This window comes from Echiichthys vipera, assembly GCF_963691815.1.
Source record: "Echiichthys vipera genome assembly, chromosome: 2".
Lineage (NCBI taxonomy): Eukaryota > Metazoa > Chordata > Actinopteri > Perciformes > Trachinidae > Echiichthys > Echiichthys vipera.
The window spans coordinates 7408550-7431027 of record NC_139827.1 but is presented as its reverse complement, the minus strand read 5'-3'; the positions used below and the strand labels follow the sequence as shown (position 1 = coordinate 7431027).

Here is a 22478-nt window from a genome sequence, read left to right as displayed (position 1 = left end):
CTCCCCAATCCCCACCCACACAGGACCCACGTGTCCCCCAGAGGCCCATGTCTCCTAACCTTTCCAGAGCTCTTCAGAACCAGAATGTCAAGACTGCTTCATATACTCTCCCTGACGGAACCATCATAGACCCGAGACAGCAAGTAAAACATGATTCATGAACCTCTTATTATTATATTCCTGTCTTCTCTCTCTTTACTATTGATACCATGAATTAGTTAGGGGTATACTTTACTCATTTTATTCATGGTCTGTGTCGTGGTAGTGTGTGCAGTGTGTTCAGATGAATAGTGTTTTGCCTGTCTCTGTGGTGGAAGTCCCTGTGAAACGGCAAACTTTCGATGCTCACGTTGCCATGACACAGACCTGGATTAGAATCCGTAAAGTATCACTTGATAGCTGACGAATATTTTTCTCACTCTGCTGTTTCTGTTCATTCAGCAACCCATTTCCCCAAACCTGACTAAAGCCCTAAACAACCCAGCTCTGCGTGAAGTCTCCTATTCTCTCCCCGATGGTACGATTGTGATTGACCCCAGGAAACAGAAGTCTCCAAACCTTGCAGCAGCACTTCAGAACCCTTACCTGAAAAGTGCATCTTACACCCTGCCTGATGGTACTATCATCATTGATCCACGGAAACCTCTTTCTCCAAACCTCTCAAGCGCCCTTCAAAACTCTGGCCTGCGGGGCGCCTCTTTCACACTACCAGAAGGAGTTCATGACCCCAACATACCTATGTCACCAAACTTAGCTAAGGTGAGTTTGGGGTTCAGACTCTTTGGTGTTGTATGTTTCCCCTTTATTTCACTTTACCTGTTGTTGATCAATTAGTCAATACTCCCTTTTCCATATGGTAGGACTTGGGATGAGGGATAGGAATTTGAAATAGTTTCCACAACTTGATGTAGCTCTTGTTTGGCTAATACTTGTAATAATTGTTAATCAAATATACTAAGCTGCTGCTTTAATTCTACTGATGATTCATTGAATTGCACTTGTTTAACCTCTTTGGCTTACCTTAACTGAAACCAGCTCTTGTAATACTTAGGCCCTCAATAACGCAGCCTTGAAAGGAGCTTCATACACCCTTCCAGATGGAACGATTATAGTGGACCCAAGGAAACCAAAGAGCCCCAATCTGACAGCCGCTCTGCAGAATCCCTACCTAAAGGGTGTGTCCTTCACCCTGCCTGATGGAACCATTATCATTGACCCACGGAAACCACTTGCTCCTGACCTGTCTAAAGTGTGTACTCGATACATGTACCTTAATTTAGCTGTGCTTTATCACCTGTTTGTTGTATAGGCTCTTTTTTCAGTAAGTCAGTCAGGGTCTTGGTTTGAAAATCAAACCGCATTTTAGCCATGAAAGACCTTTGAATTCTACAATTTGACAACAATAATTTGCACAATATTGCTAAATGTGATTATAACCTTGAATAACTATCTGGTATCTTCCTTTTAGGCTCTAATGAATGAGAGCCTTCGTGGTGCATCATACCAGCTCCCTGATGGTTCCCTGGTTATCCCTGGCCAGAAGCCCTCCACTCCGAACCTTTCAGCTGCTCTAAGGCAAAACCAGGCACTTCGGTCTTCAAGTCTCTATAATCTATCAGAAAACTCTGTATTGTCAGGCGCACCCAAACCCACCACTCCCAACCTTAAGTCTGCGCTGCGGAATGAGGACCTCCGTGGTGCCAATTACAGGTACAGTAGGGGACGCAATATACTAGGACAGAGAATGACCTGAGACCTCGGCTTGTCCAGGTGTTTCACAGAATTACTTGTAGAAAAATCAAGCTTCAACCATAGACTGTATAAAAAATGGACGTAGCCTCTCCGCCGGGGTCCATTCTCTCAACTTGATCCAATCGTATTCACCTCTAGGAGCCGCCAGAGGTTAACTCACTTTGTTTTTGTTTTTTTTACTTTTACTTTACTTCAACTATTGTACAGGAACTAAATTTACTCCCTGATTTTTCGCTTGAAACATAGATTATCTCTAAAGTGTTTGGGTCCCCTGGTAAAGCTCCTGCAGTGGAAACCCACTATTTGTAGAAAAGCAGCATGAATTGTCATTTATATCACAATGACAAAATTCCACAAAATACAATTTCAATGTCATATTTCCATCAATGCTGTACAATCCTGTGTTACATGTTCTTGTTTGAAGAGAAACCGTCCTTGTTCCACAGGCTGTCGGATCGCTCTGTTCTCACACGTCGGTTCCACAACCCAAAACTGTCTGAAGCTGTCCAAAACCAGCAGCTTCGCTATGCCTCATACAGGGTGCCAACAGGCCTGCAGGGTGAGGATAACCGCTATGCTGTGGTTCCTCCCTATGGGCCACGATCAGGACACTGGGCCAGGAATGCCCGTGAAGGCGGGGAAGGAGGAGAAGACGTTTGGGCAGCTGAGAGGGTTTTACCGCATGGGACGGTCCAGAATCTGTCAAAGTGGTCCATGTACAGAGAAGACGGGGTGTTAGAAGGATATTCACCAACACCTCGGTTTGTGGACGGACAGCCGCAGGACACAAACTGGACTCCTGACAGAGATAGAGTAGCTGGTCAAAGCTGGTATGACAAGGTAGCTAAATTTTGTTTTTATTAATTTGTTTAATTCTATAAGCTATTTCTGCTCATTTCGTATCAGCCCTGCATCAGCCGATAATATCCCTCAAGCATGGACAGTGTTGAATGCTAGAGTTGGACTAATTACATACTATTATGTGTGTGTGTCCAGATCTACTCTGTCCTAAGCATGCCCACAACAGGCCACAGGGTGAAACGCTGGGCAGAAGGAATGGAGGACATGACACAGCTGCCGTAAGCAGAATTCAATATTAACAAACAAACCCAGAGTCATGTCCCACACTTCCAAGCGTGTATGTGTGTGTGTGTGGGTGGGTGTGTATTTGTGTGTGTGTGTGTCCCAGTGTGGCTGTAGGGCTTTAAAATTTGTGGTGTTCAGAAAAAAAACAATCCCTAGCATTACCTATGTTAAGCATTTTTTATGAAATGCAACACCCAAATAGGTGTCCTCCCACTCTGAGGAATCCTCTGCAATTGATGGTTGTGACATTCCAACAGAAGCTGACATGCTGCCAAGCAACAACTCTCTCTGATGTCTGATTTTGACATCTTGAATGTCACTGAAAAGTAATTAATATTGGATGTCAAAGTGAGTGTGGGAAGCGTGCTGCAGTGCAGTGTGGCAATATGTGCTCTGTGTGTTTAATTTCAGTGAACTGAATGAGACCACAGTTCTGATGAACCTGAAGAAGCGCTACGATCAGGAGCTCGTATATGTACGCTTCATTTCTAATATGCAAATTAGATGTTAGTAGAACTAATATCATCAAATGTCACGGACACTGCCTGCTACATTCAGTCATCCGCTTTCCTTTCTTTGTCACTCTCTCTTCCACACAGACCTACATAGGCAGCATCCTCGTGTCTGTGAATCCCTACAAGCTGCTCAACATTTACGGCACAGACATGGTGCTGCAGTATGAGGGCCACGGCCTGTGTGACAACCCTCCGTAAGACCTGGGAGAGTGTGTGTGGGCTGTTGGCTCCCTATTACCTCCAGCAAGGAGATTTTGTTTTTAGTCTGGTTTGTCCATCATCTGTTGGTAAGCAGGGAATCTTGAAATGTGTTATCACATTTCTATGCAATATGATGGAAAGTTCGGACACTGGCCAAAGAAAGAGTGATTCATATTTGATTCGGAGAACATACTTTTTATAACATCCCAAGTTAAGCCTTTTTTTTGTTCACAAAAATATCTGAACCTTTTTCTCTTAAATATTAAATAACCAATTCAGATGATGTGCAGCCTCAGTGGAGGTCTAGGCCCTCTGAGTGCTTTCTAGTTTTAAACAGAATACACCAACAAAACTCTCTAACCTTTAACTGTAACCTTTGAGGCTGTGTTCCCGTGTGTGATTACACTGTTGTACTACATCCATGTGCATGGGTTGTAAGCTGTGCTCTGAGATACAGTAAAATGGTAAATACGGGTGTAAATGCCAGCACTCTCAGGTGTTAGTAAGAAGCTTATATTACACTGCTGCTGATTGGTTGTCAAGGGAGAGTATGGTTATGGATTTTACTACCACTTCACAACACACACACAGCCACACACACACACACACACACACACACACACACACACACACACACACACACAGACACACAGCCATATACACAACCAATAGGCATACAAATGTGATTTTCTTTTCATTAAAAATGTTGTGTTGTGTTGCAGACATCTTTTTGCCATTGCTAATCTCTCCTATACCACCATGATGGATGCCAAAAAGGACCAATGTATTGTGATCAGGTATGATTAGCTGTTTCAGACAGGCATGTGAATTCAATGTTTATTTTAACTAGCAGCACTTGAACAAAACTCTAAAACTTAAAGCTGTCTTTTAAACCGTGAAATGCTCGTTGAGTGTTTGGTTTTTTTAACGCCTATTTTTGGAGCATTTCTATAACTCTGTCCATATTGTGTAACGTACTTTAGAAGTCCTGTAAAAGACTTGTGCTACCTATTTTTGCTATGACAGCGGAGAAAGCGGGTCAGGAAAGACTGAAGCGACTAAACTGATTCTGCGTTACCTGACAGCCATACACCACAAATGCAACGTCACACAACAGGTACAATTTATCACGTAGCTATCTGTACATGTGTGCCGTCACACTGTGCTCGTTAAAGTTAATGCTGTTATTGTTTTCCTTTCTTCTTTACCGTCTCCCATCAGATAGAGGTAAAGTGTTTCTCCCCTTGTTTTTGCTCTAATGACAACCATCATTCTTGTTGAATGTAGCCAACATTTCTGTCTTTGTGATTGGTCAGATCCTGGAGGCCACGCCCCTGTTGGAGTCTTTTGGAAATGCCAAAACCGTGCGCAATGACAACTCGTCACGCTTTGGCAAATACACGCAGATCTACATGGAGGAGTGAGTGGTAACAACGTCTAACTATAATCAGCTCAAAAAATATCAGCAACGATTTGGAGTTTTCAGGGCTTCTAAGTCCAGAAAAGTAGAGGAAGCTAGATGATCCCATGATATCAGACTACAATTGACTGTAGCTCTAGAGATGTGTTTCTATTGTTGCTGTATGTCATGGCTTAGAATAAGCAAGATTACCACTGAAAACTGATCAGACGTTTGTCGACAAGAGTACACACACTGGGCTTAGTGGAGAATATGCTAACATGTCCCAGTAACACGGTCAGATGAGTAGAGTACAAAGAAGATCCAAGGACATTACACATGCATGACCTGTTGTTTAACTCGGTCTTACTGTGTGTGTGTGTGTGTGTGTGTGTGTGTGTGTGTGTGTGTGTGTGTGTGTGTGTGTGTGTGTGTGTGTGTGTGTGTGTGTGTGTGTGTGTGTGTGTGTGTGTGTGTGTGTGTGTGTGTGTGTGTGTGTGTGTGTGTGTGTGTGTCATTTAAAGGGGTGTAATCAGCGGTGCCATAACGTCTCAGTACCTGCTGGAGAAGTCCCGCATTGTCTTTCAGGTGAAAAAAGCTCACACACACACACACACGCAGCAGGTCAGGTGGAGTCCTCTTACCAATGAGTCATTGTGAGAAAGAGGAGATTGTAGAGGAAGAAAGCATGAGAGGTGTCCAACATGCTGCACTCTATTGTTATACAGCCCGGTCTGTTCATCAGTCATTCATCCATCCATTTGTCTTTTCTACAGCATTATTTCCATTTCAGTAGATCTGCCACAACAGCTCTAAGCTGAAGAGCTTTTTTAGATGTGTATGCCTAAGTGTGCACATGATAGTTGGTTTAGGTATGTCATGTGGCCACGTGTTTGTGTGTGTGTTTTCATCCGCAGGCCAAATCGGAGAGGAACTATCACATCTTCTATGAGATGTTGGCAGGTCTTCCTCCTCATGAGAAGCGCCCACTGTATCTGCAGGAAGCCGAGACTTACTACTATCTGAATCAGGTGCTCATAGAAATATGAACTGCACATTGCTACACACACACACACACAAACAGAGCACAGAGAAGGGGTGGTCACTGTAATCAATTGCAATCACATTAACAAATGAGATGTCAATTTTCTGAAAATGTCCCATTTATTCTACAAAATGATTCATGGCACAAACATAAAACTCATTGTGGTTCCCAAATACAGAGTGAGGGACCTTTGCAGACTCTTTATATAAGATATATATTCAGTGATGAATGGTGATGAACCTTTAATGACTGAATTCCTGATTTTTGTATTGCTTTTCAGCAGTGGTTATTACCCCTTAAAGTGTAATTATAGGGCAAAATCGTCCCATGATCTTTTTCGGCTCTTACATACATCAAATAAGCCATTGAGACAGTTTTTTTCCGTGTAACAACTATTAACAAAGAAATCCGGGAGAGTCGCTAACAGCCGGACGTGGCTAACACTGATTAGCTCGTTGCAGTACGGCGAAGGCATTAAAACGTCTTTTTTAACCACTAATACTGCTGAAAATAACACCAAACCTCTGCAGCAGCATGAGAAGAGTCCCTGCACATAAAACAAAGCACCAATGGGCTCCTTCCTTTTGGATTGACTTTGATAATCGACTTGAATGGACTTTACTATGAGAGGAGCTGGTACACGGGCCAAGTCTTTCAAAACACTCTTTTAATAAACTCCAGGTTCACTAACTAGGTTGTTGGGGCTTCGTTTTATGTGTAGGGACTCTTATCATGCTACTGCAGAGGTTTGGTGTTTGTTTGAGCAGAATAAGTTACTATTAGCAACTCTCCTGAATTTTTCTGGGCGGGCATTGGATAAAGGCTGGGCTTTGTCCCGCTATTTTTCATCCCGTTGTTCTGAACTGATCAGGAGACTTTACTGATCCCCAGAGACTTTGTCTGTGTTAAAACGACTAGTGTTGTGTTTGGCAACTCTGTTCTGTCACTCTGCGTTTTTTTACTCTCAGGCGGTAACACTTCACAGTAGCCTGGCGCAGCAGCTTCAGCTAGGCCAAGGCAGTTTAAGCAGCCTGGCTCTGCTGGCTATTGAGAGGACACTGGTCAAGTCCCTAGAAAAGACGCCTAGTGAGTTTCCCCTCCTTTAAAGACCAGCAGCCGCCACTGGTCTCACCCTATGTACAGTGCTGGGAAGATGCCAGATTCAGGCTTTCTCCTCCACTTTCACTATCTCAGCTATCAATCTCAACGTCGCGCAAGACAATTGTGATCATTCTGTCCCAGAATGATAAGCTGGTGTAGCCAGTCTGGCAATGTGAAGCAAGCCTGTTCATGCACACTTTGTTGCCAACGTTGAGACAGTTTGCCCTCTTGGTTTTCTGTGTACCGCTTCATAAGAAGTGATGAAACCCAAAGCAACATTTTGCTCATGCCAATGCTGATAAAAGATCCATGACTAATTACATTGTTATTGGTGGTGGTAACTACTACAAGCACATGTGGCTTATTTCTTTGTATGCTAATGTAACACCAGGCTGAAAAAGTAGTGTTTCACTGCCCTCTGTGGTTAAAAGTGTAAGTCAGAAGCTTCTGCTCTGTTGCACCAGTAACCACACCCAGCAGTGATGTCCAATGTACGAACACACCCTTCACCACTGCGTCAAGGTGAGAAGTTGAATTCCCACAGGTCTGAAAATAAGACTTCCAGCTGCCGATAAATACCTCCTAATTAGAGCTTTGATTAATCAGGCTTGGGGTAAGTATGTTGCTGTTGATAACAGTGTGTGTGTGGGTGTGTGTGTGTGCAGGGAGGGGATTGTACCATAGAGGGCAAAGATGATGCTGAGGACTTCAGGCGTCTGCTGAGTGCCATGGACATCCTGTGTTTCACCCCGGAGGAGCAAAACGGCATCTACAGACTGCTGTCCTCTGTCCTTCATCTGGGGAACGTCTACTTCCAGCCACACCAGGTCTCTCTGTCACACACACACACACACACGCACGCTCACAAATAGGCCACATAAATTAATTTAGTTTCACGGCTGAGTGATAATGATGATGTTGATAGATGATGGTAATAATTCATGCGTATGCCTCCGTACGTGTGCGCGTCCCTGCAGGCTGAGGGTCAGGAGGTTGCGTCGGTGGTGAGCGCGCAGGAGATCAGGGTGGTAGCTGAGCTGCTGCAGATTTCACCTGACGGCCTGCAGAAGTCAGTCACCTTTAAACTGACAGTGAGCAGAACCCTCACACACACACACACACACACACACACACACACACAAACATTGATATAGGTAATTATATTATAACAATTAGAGATGTTTTCAGATAACAGATGTGTTTGATTCCCCAGGATACAGTAAGGGAGAAGATCTTCACTCCACTCACAGTGGAGAGTGCTGTAGATGCCAGGTGAGTGAGTCTGAGTATAGTATCTGTTAAATTAAATAGTATGCACATACTTCTGCACGGAATAACCTGAAATAAAAGTCTATCTGACAGTCTTGTTTGAGGCTTTTACTGTCCTCCTTTAAAAAAAAAAATCATACCAGGAGACTTCTGAGAGGGAGTGAAACGTCTTTGATACTCTCTTCCAATCTTTGGCAGAGGCATGTGAGGACAAAGGACGTCAGAGCTGGGGGAGAGATTTTTCAGATGTCCTCTGTTTCCATAGGAACCGGGTTTTCTGTTTCCATAGAAACCTTATTGTGTGTTTTTCATAGAGATGCCGTTGCCAAGATCCTGTACTCGCTGCTGTTTAGTTGGCTGACAGAGCGCATCAACGGACGGGTCTACCCTCGCAACGAATCCCTCTCCATCTCCATATTGGACATTTATGGATTTGAGGTCAAGCTGAAGAATGATCGAGCTTGACGATATTGATGCATCTGAGCTAACCTGTGTTAACTTAACTCCTTAATGTCTCCTCTCCTGACCCTCCAGGAGCTACAGGTGAACAGTTTTGAGCAGCTGTGCATCAACTATGCCAATGAAACTTTGCAGTTCTTCTTTAACAGAGTCATCTTCCAGGAGGAGCAGGTCAGGGAACTATAAGTTCATGCTTTAATTCACATAATTGTATTATCCCATAGAGGATGGGTCTGCAAAAAGATAAGTTAAAACCAGTCAAAGTCTAGATGGAAATCTAAGTGTGAAAGAAAAGCATACAAAACAACTACGTAGGTATAACTGTGATTTGCAATATAGTAATTCAGTGTGTTTAAATGCAGTCAGTTGGGATACAGTTGGCGCTCTACAGAAATCGGATTTTTCAACCCAAGAGCGATGGCATTAGAGAAACTTTCCCCAGAAAGATTTCTCTTCTTGGCCATATGCTGTATACGCGTCATACTTTTAAAAGATTGTTACACAAATCGATGCATCCTCACATTCAAAACTAATTTTATTCAAAGTCAAACTAAAACTGAAATTGACAAAAAGTCCACAGATTCAAACAAACTCAATACAGACCCTGTCACCGCACCCTATCGGGCCAAAGCCCCTGACACACACTCATGCACAAAAAGTCATGTTCAGTGTATCGTAGCTTAAAATAGGTTCTGGGTAAGGAAGGAATCTGATTACGAACCTTCCGCGTGTGCAGTAAACGCAGATCTGCTGTTGCCAAGTTATTACAGTTGAGTAACCTTGTTTCATGCGTGCATGTACAGTAAGCACATTGATTGCAATGCTGTTGAAACAACAGTTAAATGTAACCTTTAAGAATACTTTTCTAAGGCATACATTGAGATCTTTTGGACTGCACATCACCAAATCAATGCTTATCTATACATCTAACAGACCGAACCAAACATTATCATAGTTTTTAGTTAAGAGGAAAGAAAGGATTCAATAGGGTTTTAAAACCTTTTAATCTAGAGTTCAATTATTATTATATACACGGCTTTGTTTGTAACGTGACTCATTTGAGAAAAGCTCTCATAAACCCACGAGGTCATTAAATCTGGACACAGCAATACTTCAGCTGAAGTGAAAACTGGAAACAACCAACAGTGCAGTCAAAAGAGTTTTGTACACACCAACCCGATGAACTCTTGTGCTGTGTGTGTAGGAGGAGTACATGCGGGAGCAGATCCAGTGGCAGCAGCAGCCCTTCAGCCACAACCAGGCCTGTCTCGACCTCATCGCTGCTAAGCCTCACGGGATACTGCGCATACTGGACGACCAGTGCGGTTTCCCTCAGGTACATCTAAAGTATTCATTCCCAAAGTTATAGGAAATTACCACAATGAATAATAAATGTGGCTGATACATGGATATAAGATAGGTACTTAATTAAACCACAGACTCCTCTGGCATGTGCATGTGCACTTCAAATTAAGTTAGATTAGAAATTTTGATATCTTACATTATTTTGGTGTATTGTGGAAAAACATCTGACAATAACATGATTCAAATATTTCATACCTCAGGTTAGAAAATAAATTGAGTTTAAAACACATCTCACTTATGGATTCCTCATAAACCAGGAGAGAAGGTGTATTGTAGCCAGATCGATACCAAACTGTCCCACATGCTCACTTAATTGCCTACCTGCCGTTATCATTATTCCCGGGGCTCCTAATGTGAAAGATAGATAAACGTATTATGAAGTGTCTCAGAATGAAATATGATCACGGCGTTACACGAGTAACTGACTAAAGCAATCTGCTGAACATGTGTCCGTGCTGTAGAGATTTAGTTTCCGCGGCTCACCAACCGTTAACTGTCTCCAATCATCGCTAGGCAACAGACCACACCTTCCTTCAGAAGTGCCACTATCACCATGGAAACAACCCGCTATATGCCAGGCCAAAGATGCCACTGCCAGAGTTCACCCTGAAACACTTTGCTGGGAAAGTCACATACCAGGTACATTTATTTTTTTATTTTTTTATTTTTTTCCAGAAAGTTCTTTTTAGGTTTTTTTTTATGTGAAACATTTTACAGTGTTTTACAAAAGAAAAGAAAACTATCTTTATTTTTTTGTCCGTCTATTGTCTCGGAAGATCCATTTTTAGTAATTTAGTAAATTTTTTACAAAGATGCATTCTGCTTCTTGTGTTATCAAACCTTGATATTAGGGATGACCCATATAGACAATTTCTTGTCTTGATAACCATATATATCATGATAAAGTATACTTTCTGGTGATTCAATAAATAAATAGTCTACATAAAATAACTACATGGTAAATCCTATTTTTGTAAACTCCTGTGTTGATTTAATATGTGACAAAAAGTACTGTGTTTTTTATTATTTGAGCTTTAGTGCAATCTTCATCCGCTTATCGAGGGTCGGGTCGCGGGGACAGCAGCTTTAGCAGGGGACCCCAAACTTCCCTTTCCCGGGCCACATTAACCAGCTCTAACTGGGGGATCCCCGGCCAGTGTGGAGATCTAATCTCTCCCGCTGGTCCTGGGTCTTCCCAAGGCCTCTTTCCAGCTGGATGTGCCTGAAACACCTCCCTAGGGAGGCGCCCAGGGGACATCCTTACTAGATGCCCGAACCACCTCAACTGGCTCCTTTTAACGTGGATTAAATACGTAACAAGTGAAGAATATTGAGCATTTTCTCGTTTGGCAGATTTGTCCGTCTAATACTCTTAAATACGCCATATTGGGTTAATGATATGCTAATGATAAATGTTACACTTTTGTTTGTATACTGTTGAATTTGGTTTTAACACTTTTCTAATGATTTTATGTGCAGGTGCACAAATTCTTGGATAAGAACTTCGACACCGTGCGGCAGGATGTTTTAGACCTCTTCATCCAGAGCAGGAACAGAGTGAGATTTTCAAATGCACTTTTTATTATTATGACTTACTCTCTTTTACTGTTTTTACAGTATTCCTCGTGTTTTATTCCTCAAGTGATCTTCAGTTATGTTTTATGTTTTAAATACCATGATTGTTTCTCATCATCTTGTATTGCGGTTGTGTGGCACAATGTGTGTTTTGACTTTACTTTCCTGTTAATGAATATACAAGTATCTTTTTAGTAATTATTGTTTTGGGTTGAGAATTTTTTGTGTGTGTGTGTGTGTGTGTGTGTGTGTGTGTGTGTGTGTGTGTGTGTGTGTGTGTGTGTGTGTGTGTGTGTGTGTGTGTGTGTGTGTGTGTGTGTGTGTGTGTGTGTGTGTGTGTGTGTACAGATGGTATCCAGCCTCTTCTTAAAGCACTCGGAGTCCGGGTCTCAGCAGCGGCGCAGCAGTGCGGCTCGTCGTTTTCAGGCCCACACGGTCAGCGCAAAGTTCCAGAGCAGCCTACAGGAGCTGCTGGAGAAGATCGAAAGGTTTGAGTAAAACATGTAACATTTAGAACGATGTGAAAACCTCTTAACACACCTTTATAACATCAGTGGAAAATGGTAAAGTTGTGTTAACAAATGTTCCCTATTTGCCACTGATTTGTGTTAGAATTGCCTTCCTCCAACTCATTTAAGTGTCCAGATTTTAACTGTAAAATGGTGCCCTCATACATCAACTGTAAACTGTTCCTACTTGTGTGACATTGCACCTGTCAGATACTGAGAGCTACTGCAAGACACAGAGAGTGTGGGGACTAAGGAATGAGCGGAACAGGGAGCGACACACGCTGTGTTATGGCCTTGTGTGTAAATAGAAAATGAGTACTGAGCAATTTGTTGTGATGCACCAACAGACTAAACTGATACAAGATCAGATTAGTTCTGGCAGTCTTATAAGCCTCCAATGTCAGTGTACGTAGGAGCCATTTATCTTGAGAAGATGGATTTTATTTGCTTAAATCAAGCTCAGTCGTGTGTCTAAAGATGAAAACAGTCTGAAACTGTCAGTATGTAGCTTCAATTGTACAACCATGTCATGCTCTAGTACCGATTTATTACTTAGTTGGTTTTCCTTAATTTCCTCTCAGTAGGAAAGTTGACTTCCTTGCGTTGGACTAATGAACAAAGCCTTTATCAAACCATACATTCATCTATCCATCCGTTCGTTCTCATCTATCTGTGACAGGTGTAACCCTTATTTTGTGCGATGCATCAAGCCAAACCATCATAAGGTATATTTGCAAGTTGGATGACGTGTGCAGGTTTGCAGTGTTGGTTTTTGCATTTGTAACATACAGCTCATGAGTATTATCATCATGTGTATGTTTATGTGCACGTAGGAGCCAAGAGTGTTTGACATGGAGCTGGTCAACACTCAGCTACATTACTCTGGCATCATCGAGACCATCCATATCAGGAAGGAAGGTTATCCAATCAGACTGCACTTTCACAGCTTCCTGAAAAGGTTGGTTACTTACCAATCATCCTTTAAATGGAAATGTAAGCTCTAATTGAGCCATGTAAGCTTAAGTATTGCACAGCCTATCTCGGCCTCCTGCCCAGCTTTATTTCCTTTAGCTTGTTGAAATTGCTTGAATTCTTGGCTTTTTCTGGCCAGAGTACAGTTCACACACCAATTTCTTCATGCTGAATTAGCCATCTGGCACATGCCAGCTCCTGCAGTAGGAAAGCACCCGAAACCAATTGATCTCACAGCACCTGACCCACTGGCTGCCAAAGGAGTCTGACTTACAGTATCATAGAGTATTATTATAGTGTGCGAGTCCAACATCTACAGTCAACTAAATTCACACCAAAACTACCAAAACAGAATCAGACTCCCATTTAGCATCAGAATCAGTCAATATAAAGTTTTACATTCACTTAGTGAGGACACATGTTGCAGATTTGGAGCTTCACTGATCCTTGTTCACATTCACTGTGTGTGTATGTGTGTGTGTGTGTGTGGGCATGCACAGGTATAAAGCCCTGCTGTGCCTGAAGGATCCTCCATCTGCGGACGGAGAAAACTGCGTCATCATGCTCCACAAGCTCGGTCCAGTCAAGAGTGGCTCGTATCAGCTGGGAGTCAGTAAGGTGAGCTCTCTCAGTAACATTCACATGTAGGTCAAACGTGCAGTAAAAAACCCTGTCATCTAACGAGTGAATCTATGATCCCTGTGTGTGTGTGTGTGTGTGTGTGTGTGTGTGTGTGTGTGTGTGTGTGTGTGTGTGTGTGTGTGTGTGTGTGTGTGTGTGTGTGTGTGTGTGTGTGTGTGCGTGTTAGATTTTCCTAAAAGAGGAGCTGTATCAGCTGTTGGAGGGGAAGCGTGACCGAGTGTTAAATATCGCTGCCATGACACTGCAGAGATACACCCGCGCAGCTTTTGTTCGAAAGAACTTTGCCAAGTTGCGGCGACGTGTGATGCTGTTCCAAACTCGCTGCAGAGGCTACGTGACCAGGTAATGTTCACCTGAGGTCAACTTACATACAGGCTGCACAGAGTGGAGAGCAGCTCAGCTATAGAAGACCACATCTATATGACTGTTGAACTTATAATTAATTGAAAGTTACATCGATAATGTTTTATGAATGTTGATAAAGTTCGTCTGAAAGAATTATGTGTGTTTCTGAGTGTAGTTATGAATGCATTATAATTCACTATGAAGGTCCTCATAATGCTCTCTAGATGTAGTCTTCATATAAAGTGTTTCTTTGGTTGATTTATTTAATCTTTGATAGATCGATCCTTTAAAAATCCTTTTTAGGAAATTTCAGCTTAATACAGCTTAAATACAGACATCACACATTTCCTCGGATAGCTTCCGTACTACCTTGCACACTTACAGTTGATTTCAAAATAGAAGGAAGAACAGAAAAATAAACAATTCATTTTTTGAATCATCCTTGGTCCCAGTACTTGGGTTGAAAACCACTTGTATCATCGGTCTCCTCCTGGAAGTTAAATCTTTGAAGCTTAAGCTTTCTTTAATGAGCAGCATCGTGTCCGGTCCTGAGTCTGGAGTTTCTTGACTTTGGCAATTTAGGCTTCAGTGTTTGGTTTCACAGAGCCAAACAGGTGAAAGCTCATCACAGACAGCCTTCTTCTTTTGTCCTTCATGTGAGGAGACGGGGGCAGAGGAATCAGGTCGTGCTCATCCGTCTAAGGTGATAGATTTCTCTTGACACAACCTGGAGACGTGATGCCAATTTGCGTTTTAGTGGAATGTGTAAAAAGTCATTTACTGGCTTAATGTAGACTCCATAATGGCAGTAAAACCAAGGTCAAACATTGTGTAACTGTAATGATACTTTAGGGGTCACTGGTCACGTAAATTAACGGGGAATTAACTTGCACTGAAATTACAACTAAATCTGTAAGTCTGATTAACACAAATCTTGCAACACAATTGTGCTGTCTGTTCTGATTACAGTGATTAACATTGGATCAAAACGCCAGACGTGCCAACTCCTTCACGACATTCTTTTACTTTTTCTCTCCTCTCTGTTTCTGTCTTTAATAATAAACCATCTTTCATTGTTAATACTTTTCCTGAGCAGAAAAAAGGTTGCTCTGAGGAGGAAACACCTCATCAGGCTCCGCTCCGTCGTGCGGCTCATTGTCAACCGCCAGCGTTACATGAGGGTATGCACACTGTGTCTTTGTCATTTGCAGGATTTATGTTTGAAAAATTGACTGAGAAAATGAACAAATGTGTGAAGTGTGATACTGTTGTCTTTCTGTCAGACAGTGGTGGAGCCTGCACGGAAGGCAGAGGAGGTGAGTGAGGATGTAATAAAGTGAAAGCGTCTGAGGGGGCGAAGAGAAAACGATGAAGATGAAGCATCACTGTGTAAGAAACGTGTTTGTGTATGTGTGTTTGCAATCTGTGCAGGATCGCATCAACAGAGAAGTGGTGAATGTGACAACGCTGCCTATCCCTTCTGAGCTGGCAGTTCTGCTACAGGCAGTCTCAGGTGCACGCACGCACACACACACACACACACACCCATATATATATATATATATACAACACACTGATCCGCAGTCAGTTCGTGTTACAAATAAACTTCCATCAACAGATGTGTTCCACCTCAACGATATTTACTATCGAGCTTTCTGTGGTGGTGGTGGTGGTGTGTGTGTGTGTGTGTGTGTGTGTGTGTGTGTGTGTGTGTGTGTGTGTGTGTGTGTGTGTGTGTGTGTGTGTGTGTGTGTGTGTGTGTGTGTGTGTGTGTGTGTGTGTGTGTGTGTGTGTGTGTGTGTGTGTGTGTGTGTGTGTGTGTGTGTGTGTGTGTGTGTGTCTGCGTCTGCTGTACAGGTGGTGAAGAGCTGCATTCTGACTGCTTGGCAGTGGTTCAGGCTCCAAAGGTTCAGGTTGAACCCCAGCTGACCCTGCCCCTGGATATCAACAACTACCTCATGACACACTACATCCGGGCCATATTTAGAGTAAACACACACACACACACACACACAAAAAAACACAACCACAGTAAATGTATGCATGAAACTGTGTGGGCACATGAATAAAACATAAATTGGGGAACTTGACTGGACCCAGGAGGACAGTGTTGTCGCAGCGCTCCATCCGTGTATGTGTTTGCGTGTGTGTTATAGGAGCCATTGTTTGGGATGCTGACAGCCCCGCTGGAGAGTTCACTGATTCGAATGGATGAGGAGCTGAAACAAGGGGCTCTGAACGTTTTCATTCTGGTACATTTTGCATTCTTACGCTGCTGGGTAAATCCAGCATCCAGGACCCTCAAGTCAACTGCTTATCAGCATTAAACCCACACAAACGAACAGGTCCTGTAGCTTAATCTTGACATTTTAAATACGATTAGCCATTTGGGATAGTATAGCCTTGCTTCCACTGAGCAGTCTGGTTCAGTTCAGTTTGTTACGCATATGAACTGTTATTTTTGAGTTTCAATTATCAAAAGTTGTGGATGGTACCAACAGAGCTGTCCCGTTCTGTCAACTTTTTTCACCTCTGCTGCGGTACCTAGCTCACTGATCCGGCTCTAAAAGGTGGAACTACAAACACTGCAGTCCGTTGATTGGTGCAGATGTTGGTGCAGAGGAAAATACAGCGAGGGCTTTGTGTAACAATGAGCAATGCAAGGTTTTTCAGTTTGTTTCTCTCTCGGTTTCTTAAGAGAACTGTCTGCAGTAGAATAAAAAACAGATCTAGTGTTTCCGTATATGTCCGTAAGGCTGACGTACTGTTCTAAAGGTACTATACCGAAAGTGTTTAATGGAAACACGACTTTAGTCAATCTACAAATATGTAATAAAACCACATGTGACGATGTATATTTTTTTTATCTTTGAACCTCGATTTTAACATCATGTTTGTCAGTTAAAAGCTCTTAAAATCTCTGGTAGTATAATTTTGGAGAACCTTGATGTGAAATGTGCAAATCATAAGCTTGCTTTTGTTTTTTCACATGTACAATGCTTAATACATGTAAACACAAAGTCAAGTATTAAGACACAGTGATATATATATCAAGCTAGCCTAAGCATAAAGTGGAAGCTTTATAACCTACTGTATATTGGTGTAATTTGAAAATATCTTTGCTTTTGATAGATACTAAGATTTATGGGTGATCCAAACTTGAATGGAGCTCAGGAGAATCTGTTTGGGAACTACATTATTCAGAGAGGACTTTCCAATCCAAGCCTGAGAGATGAGATCCTGGCTCAGGTAGCCAACCAGGTGAGGCACAGGTCGTTTGTTGTAGCCAGTGCGGTTTGATAGAAATCAAAGCCCAAAAAAGACCGAATTGGTTATTTTATTTTCTACGTTTTCACCTCCGTCAGGTGTGGAGGAATCCTAACATTTTGAATTCAGAGCGGGGTTGGCTTCTCTTGTCCTCGTGTCTCTCTGCCTTCCTTCCCTCTCAAAGGCTCGTCAAGTACTTGCTGAAGTAAGAAACAGAGCTATGTTTTCTTGACTGTACATAGAAAAGACTATGCAATCATTTTACAGTATATTTATTACCAGCTTCTCTGTGCATGCCTGTGATCTTTGTGCATGATTTCAGTTATTTTTTGCCAGTTTTAATCCTTCTTTGTACTCGTTGCTGCTGATGCAGGTTTGTGTCTGACTACGGGCCTGAGGGCTACGACTGTGTGTGTCAGCACCGTCTGCTTCAAGCCTTGCAGCGGTTGAATGTCGGACCAGAGTATGTCCGAACGTACCCGCCGTGTCTACTGGAGTGGACCGCCAATCGCAAGAGAGCTCACACTGTTCTGCACGTACACTGTTTCGATGGTGAGAACACACACACAAGTAACACGTGAGGCCTTGAGTCGACTTAAGATGATTTTATATTTAGAAGTAACTGTATAATTCTAGATGGATAGAAACAAGAGCACAAAGTGAACTCTTTACTCAACGTTTGCAGTTAAGTGCCCTTAAGCAAGACACTGGACCACCATCTGCATCTGTAGTAAAAATAAAATAGATAAAGTTAAATTAAACAAGTATAACTGTAATTGTGTGAGTTTAACTGTAATTGAGTTTAACCTTCTGCTCTCCTGCAACAGAGAACTGTGTTTTATTTAAATACTTTTTTTGCATTTGTCTGATGAAATTTAGTGTCTTATACTTGAGTAAATGTGTTATGATTGGTCCAAATCACAGGTTGCAACACTACACAACGCTTAAATATACAGATAGCTATAATAAATACAGTTCAGCAACATGTGTCAATATCAACACAAATGATTTTGCCCCCCTGTTGTTGACCCACCTTTACTTCATCCTGAGCTCAGTCAGTGTGTGCTCTATCCAGCACGGCGGAGTTATCTGTCTCTCATTTCCTCCTTTCATCCAGCTAATCTGTTCTCTGGCCTTTTGGCAACTCTGCTGAGGATTAGACAACACCTGATAGCCACTCTGCTTCACTGGCTTTGTTTGTGTCTGTTTGTTGATGCTGGTGTCTGTGTAAGTCCTCATAGGCAGAAAGGGGAGAGTGCTATCAACTTTGTTTTAATGATACAGTTAGAGGAACTTATTCATAGTCAGATATGAAATGAAAAACAAACAAACCACATGTCAGAGGCTATTTTTCTTTTTTTTAATCTAAAATGTTGTCTTTTCTCCTGCAGGTGTGTCCTTCCTATGTCCGCTACACTCCTGGACAACAGGAGAAGAAATGGCCAAAGACATTTTACATCACAGGTATTATCTCACCCAGTACATGATGGGCTTACAGAGAAAAGTTGAAAACTAGAAACTAAAGGAGATGTTTAGATGTGACCATATTTGTGTGCATTATTGTATTTTGTGTGCGTGTGCAGGGGTGTGGTGGAGGGCCGTGGAGGCTGGTCGGTGCTGCTGAAGGAGCCGGCTCAGTGGGTGGAGCTGGAGGGCTCCGACTATGTTCTGGATTTGATGTCGGACCTTGAGCTTCCTGCTGACTTCCCCAAACACAGCAGCTACTTCATCATCTCTGCACAGGAACCAACCAGAGTGCGGCCTAATGCCAGCATGTGAGACAAACGGTCACTTAGAACATACAACTACATACATACATACTTTGGAGTACTTCCATTTTATGCTACTTTATAATTAAGTCATATTACTGTAAGTATTTCCACTACATTCCAGAGGGAAATAGTTTACTTTTTACCCAACTGCATTTATTTAGCAGCTGTTACTAGTTACTACTTTTCAAATTTAAGCTTCAGAAACATATCATAAGCTTATAAAATTCAATACAAAGCCCCTTACAAAAAGGCGTGTCTACATGAGACCCCTTTGTGACGTTAGCAGTTCCTCCAAAAAGCCATTTACCATCTGAACCTCTCAGACGGTGTCAATTAAATAACTGTTTGAGGCCCAAAGAGGTGAAATGATCCAGTATTTTACATCAAATGAAATTCCCCAAACTTAGTACAGTTGTGTGTAGCAGAAGTTTTATTTTCTTCTTTGCTACCCCGTTAATCATCTCACAACAATTCATTGACCACTGAACTGAACTACCCAACTACTGTATATTTGATTTAGTAAAAACTAGCTCTATCTCCATCAGCTGCAAGTTAAATGTCACTCATGTCCTGATGCATTAATATTAACAATCTACTAATGTTATATATGATTATTCATCAGTCTCGAGGGCCAGGTGCTTTTACTTTTAATACTTTAAGTCCATTTTTGCAGATAATGTACTTTTACTTAAGTATCCAGCACAGCTGTTTTTACGTACTGATGAAGAGGCGGCAATTGTTTTGTTCTTATTGTTTTACAGAAGCCTGTTGGGTGGTGGCTTTGACCGGAGGGACGATAGCATATTTTCAGCCATACCCAGCTATGCTGGACAAGGTACACATTTAAGCATGAACACATGACGCATATTGACTTTGATCACAGTAAACGATGAAGTGCTTTCCTCTCCTCTCACAGACTTGGAGCCTCAGAGAGGAATGGATCGTTATCTCGACAGCCTGTTTGACCCTGTTCTGTCTGAGGGAACTGGAGTAAGTTACATAACTCTCACAGTGACACACTTGACCTCCTGAGCGGGGATTCCTCTGTCAGCCATTTACTGTTACTGTTAATGTTTACGGTTACTGAACAGGCTGTGTAAAGCTCTGTTGTGTGTGGTCAAAGGTAGGGAAGAAGATGAGCCGTAAATAGATAAAAAGTAATGATAATAAATATCATATCAGGGTTTTCGATGTACATTTTATATATTTTTCTATCAAAATTATTGCCACTGCTGCTTCTGAATTTTATGAAATGTCATTAAGTCACAATTACACGCCCCTGCGGGGGATTTTAATTTGACAGTGAAGACACATCGGTTCAAGGTCAGGGTTGTTTAAACTTTCACACTGCAAAAAAGAATCAACCAATTACATTATTTCTTTCCTTATGAGGACTATAAGACAACAATACAGAGATCTGCTACTAGACCTCATTCATCCATGGATCAGGCAGATAAATATTTTACTTTCAACTGTGTCAACCGTGGAAGATAGCTCCGTTTCTTTCTTCTTAATTTTCACAATAAAAGCTCATTAACCCGAGGAAACTTAAATGGTGTTTACCTGCCCCCGCTGCTGAAACAAATCCTAGAGGAAACTCTGCATATACATAATACTGTAATAGAATAAATTAAAGGAAGGGAACAAGCTTCTTATCGATGAATAACAGTCACAATTACATGACAAACTTGTCTCTACACATATGAACAGTACAAATGCAGTGGTTTCTACAGAGCTGAGCTTTTACTCTAATTACTCACTAATCGCTCGGGGAACATATGGTCCAAGTATGGGTCCCATATTTATAGTATTTAGCAAGAAAGATTTGTCCCACGGAGCTGAAGAGAAAGCCTCAAATTGAATAATACTTGTTATAATTTGCAGCCCTTATTTCAGATAAGTTGTTTTGTCTGTAATCCAGAGATCATTACCTAAACCTAACCTCGCTGTTTATCGACCAGATGGCAAAGATGTCGAGTTTGTTGTAAGTTTGACTTGCTAATAAATAGATCACTGCTCTCTGCTTAGTCTGGGCAGCAATAAAAAACACCTCTTTCAGCTCATTTATGAAGCATTAACCACCACAAATGTTATACTTCACAGAAATGGCTTTGATACTGCCGGAAATGCTGGTATTGGTATAGGCGACATGTTCCAATGTAATTTAGCACCGAAAATTATGTTTTTTCTGACGGTCAAAGTAGATAAGAAAAGAAAGTTCTGTGGCATTCATTCTCTGTATGAATCGGCCAATACACAAGTTCAAGTATTGGAATTTTATATCGGGAAGGAGAAAGTTGTATCAGAACACCTCTAGTCATGAAAACTACACTTGTAATAACATCTGCTGATTTTTGATTGAGTTAAATCTGTACGTGTTTGGTCTGGGCAGTGGTGCAGTGAATGCTGGCCATGTTGGATCTATCAGTCCTCAGCTGGGACGGCGACGTGCTGAATGTTAGCCGTGCTATCGGATGTGGCTGACAGGAATTAGCATGTATCAGATGTGTTCTACAGACCTCTCCCGCCCAACAACCTATTACGTTACCCAGTTACCGTAACTGTCACGGCGACTAGATTGCCACGGTGATTTCCCACCCAGGCAACGCAGGGATCTGCTTACTAGGAACTGACACTCTGGCAAATGAAGGACTTACTATTTAATGAGACATGGCCTACAAACACACACACCACTGTGGATTTATGGGCCAGTGGCTGATTTCTGACGGAACCGCCGCACAAATGAAGGGGACTCCTCTGATCTGACTTTCAAAAAGTGCTTTTGATTGCACAAGTCGTTTTTTATCTTTTTGTACGTCTCTCTAACAAAGGAATCCTCCACCAAAAATATATCCTTCAAATAATTCACCTGTTGGCTTAAAAGGCAGCCCTGACAGTAGTTGTAGTCAGTACTTCCATGTGATGTTTCCGCCTCCTCATAGCCCAAAACCTCCACTAGAGTACAGTATTTTAAGTGATTTGTTAGTGAAGTGACAGAAAACTGAACACACAGATCAGCCGCAGAGGACTAAACTCTGCTGCTGGAGTGGTTTAGTTGAGTCGAGACTCTGGCTTTCCATTAGACTATTATAACTGCGGTAAATACAGGCTGAATACAGCTACAATCCCCTCTGAAGGAGCAAACTACACACCTGTCAGAGGCAGTGCTGGGTCTCCTTTGAAATGTTTTGATATCTTACCATG

The 22478-nt window shown here is 42.1% G+C and overlaps 1 protein-coding gene across 1 annotated transcript in view; it reads left to right on the top strand.

The window, feature by feature from the left end:
• myo15ab (myosin XVAb) overlaps positions 1-22478 on the top strand; it is a gene marked incomplete at its 5' end in the record, with an annotated part of 60524 nt that overhangs the window by 6425 nt on the left and 31621 nt on the right. Inside the window, 38 exons of the mRNA XM_083936684.1 lie at positions 24-143; positions 442-759; positions 1052-1249; positions 1469-1710; positions 2199-2592; positions 2749-2831; positions 3250-3313; positions 3438-3547; positions 4277-4351; positions 4581-4671; positions 4871-4974; positions 5478-5541; positions 5871-5984; positions 7765-7926; positions 8077-8190; positions 8313-8371; positions 8683-8806; positions 8903-8998; positions 10032-10163; positions 10706-10831; positions 11672-11749; positions 12116-12255; positions 12956-13001; positions 13110-13234; positions 13749-13866; positions 14057-14232; positions 15332-15416; positions 15519-15551; positions 15667-15748; positions 16093-16223; positions 16392-16487; positions 17368-17496; positions 17601-17707; positions 17876-18054; positions 18894-18966; positions 19086-19277; positions 20036-20109; positions 20191-20264. Coding sequence (XP_083792810.1) covers positions 24-143; positions 442-759; positions 1052-1249; positions 1469-1710; positions 2199-2592; positions 2749-2831; positions 3250-3313; positions 3438-3547; positions 4277-4351; positions 4581-4671; positions 4871-4974; positions 5478-5541; positions 5871-5984; positions 7765-7926; positions 8077-8190; positions 8313-8371; positions 8683-8806; positions 8903-8998; positions 10032-10163; positions 10706-10831; positions 11672-11749; positions 12116-12255; positions 12956-13001; positions 13110-13234; positions 13749-13866; positions 14057-14232; positions 15332-15416; positions 15519-15551; positions 15667-15748; positions 16093-16223; positions 16392-16487; positions 17368-17496; positions 17601-17707; positions 17876-18054; positions 18894-18966; positions 19086-19277; positions 20036-20109; positions 20191-20264 — 4728 coding nt within the window. The remainder of the gene's footprint in view (positions 1-23; positions 144-441; positions 760-1051; positions 1250-1468; positions 1711-2198; positions 2593-2748; positions 2832-3249; positions 3314-3437; positions 3548-4276; positions 4352-4580; positions 4672-4870; positions 4975-5477; positions 5542-5870; positions 5985-7764; positions 7927-8076; positions 8191-8312; positions 8372-8682; positions 8807-8902; positions 8999-10031; positions 10164-10705; positions 10832-11671; positions 11750-12115; positions 12256-12955; positions 13002-13109; positions 13235-13748; positions 13867-14056; positions 14233-15331; positions 15417-15518; positions 15552-15666; positions 15749-16092; positions 16224-16391; positions 16488-17367; positions 17497-17600; positions 17708-17875; positions 18055-18893; positions 18967-19085; positions 19278-20035; positions 20110-20190; positions 20265-22478) is intronic.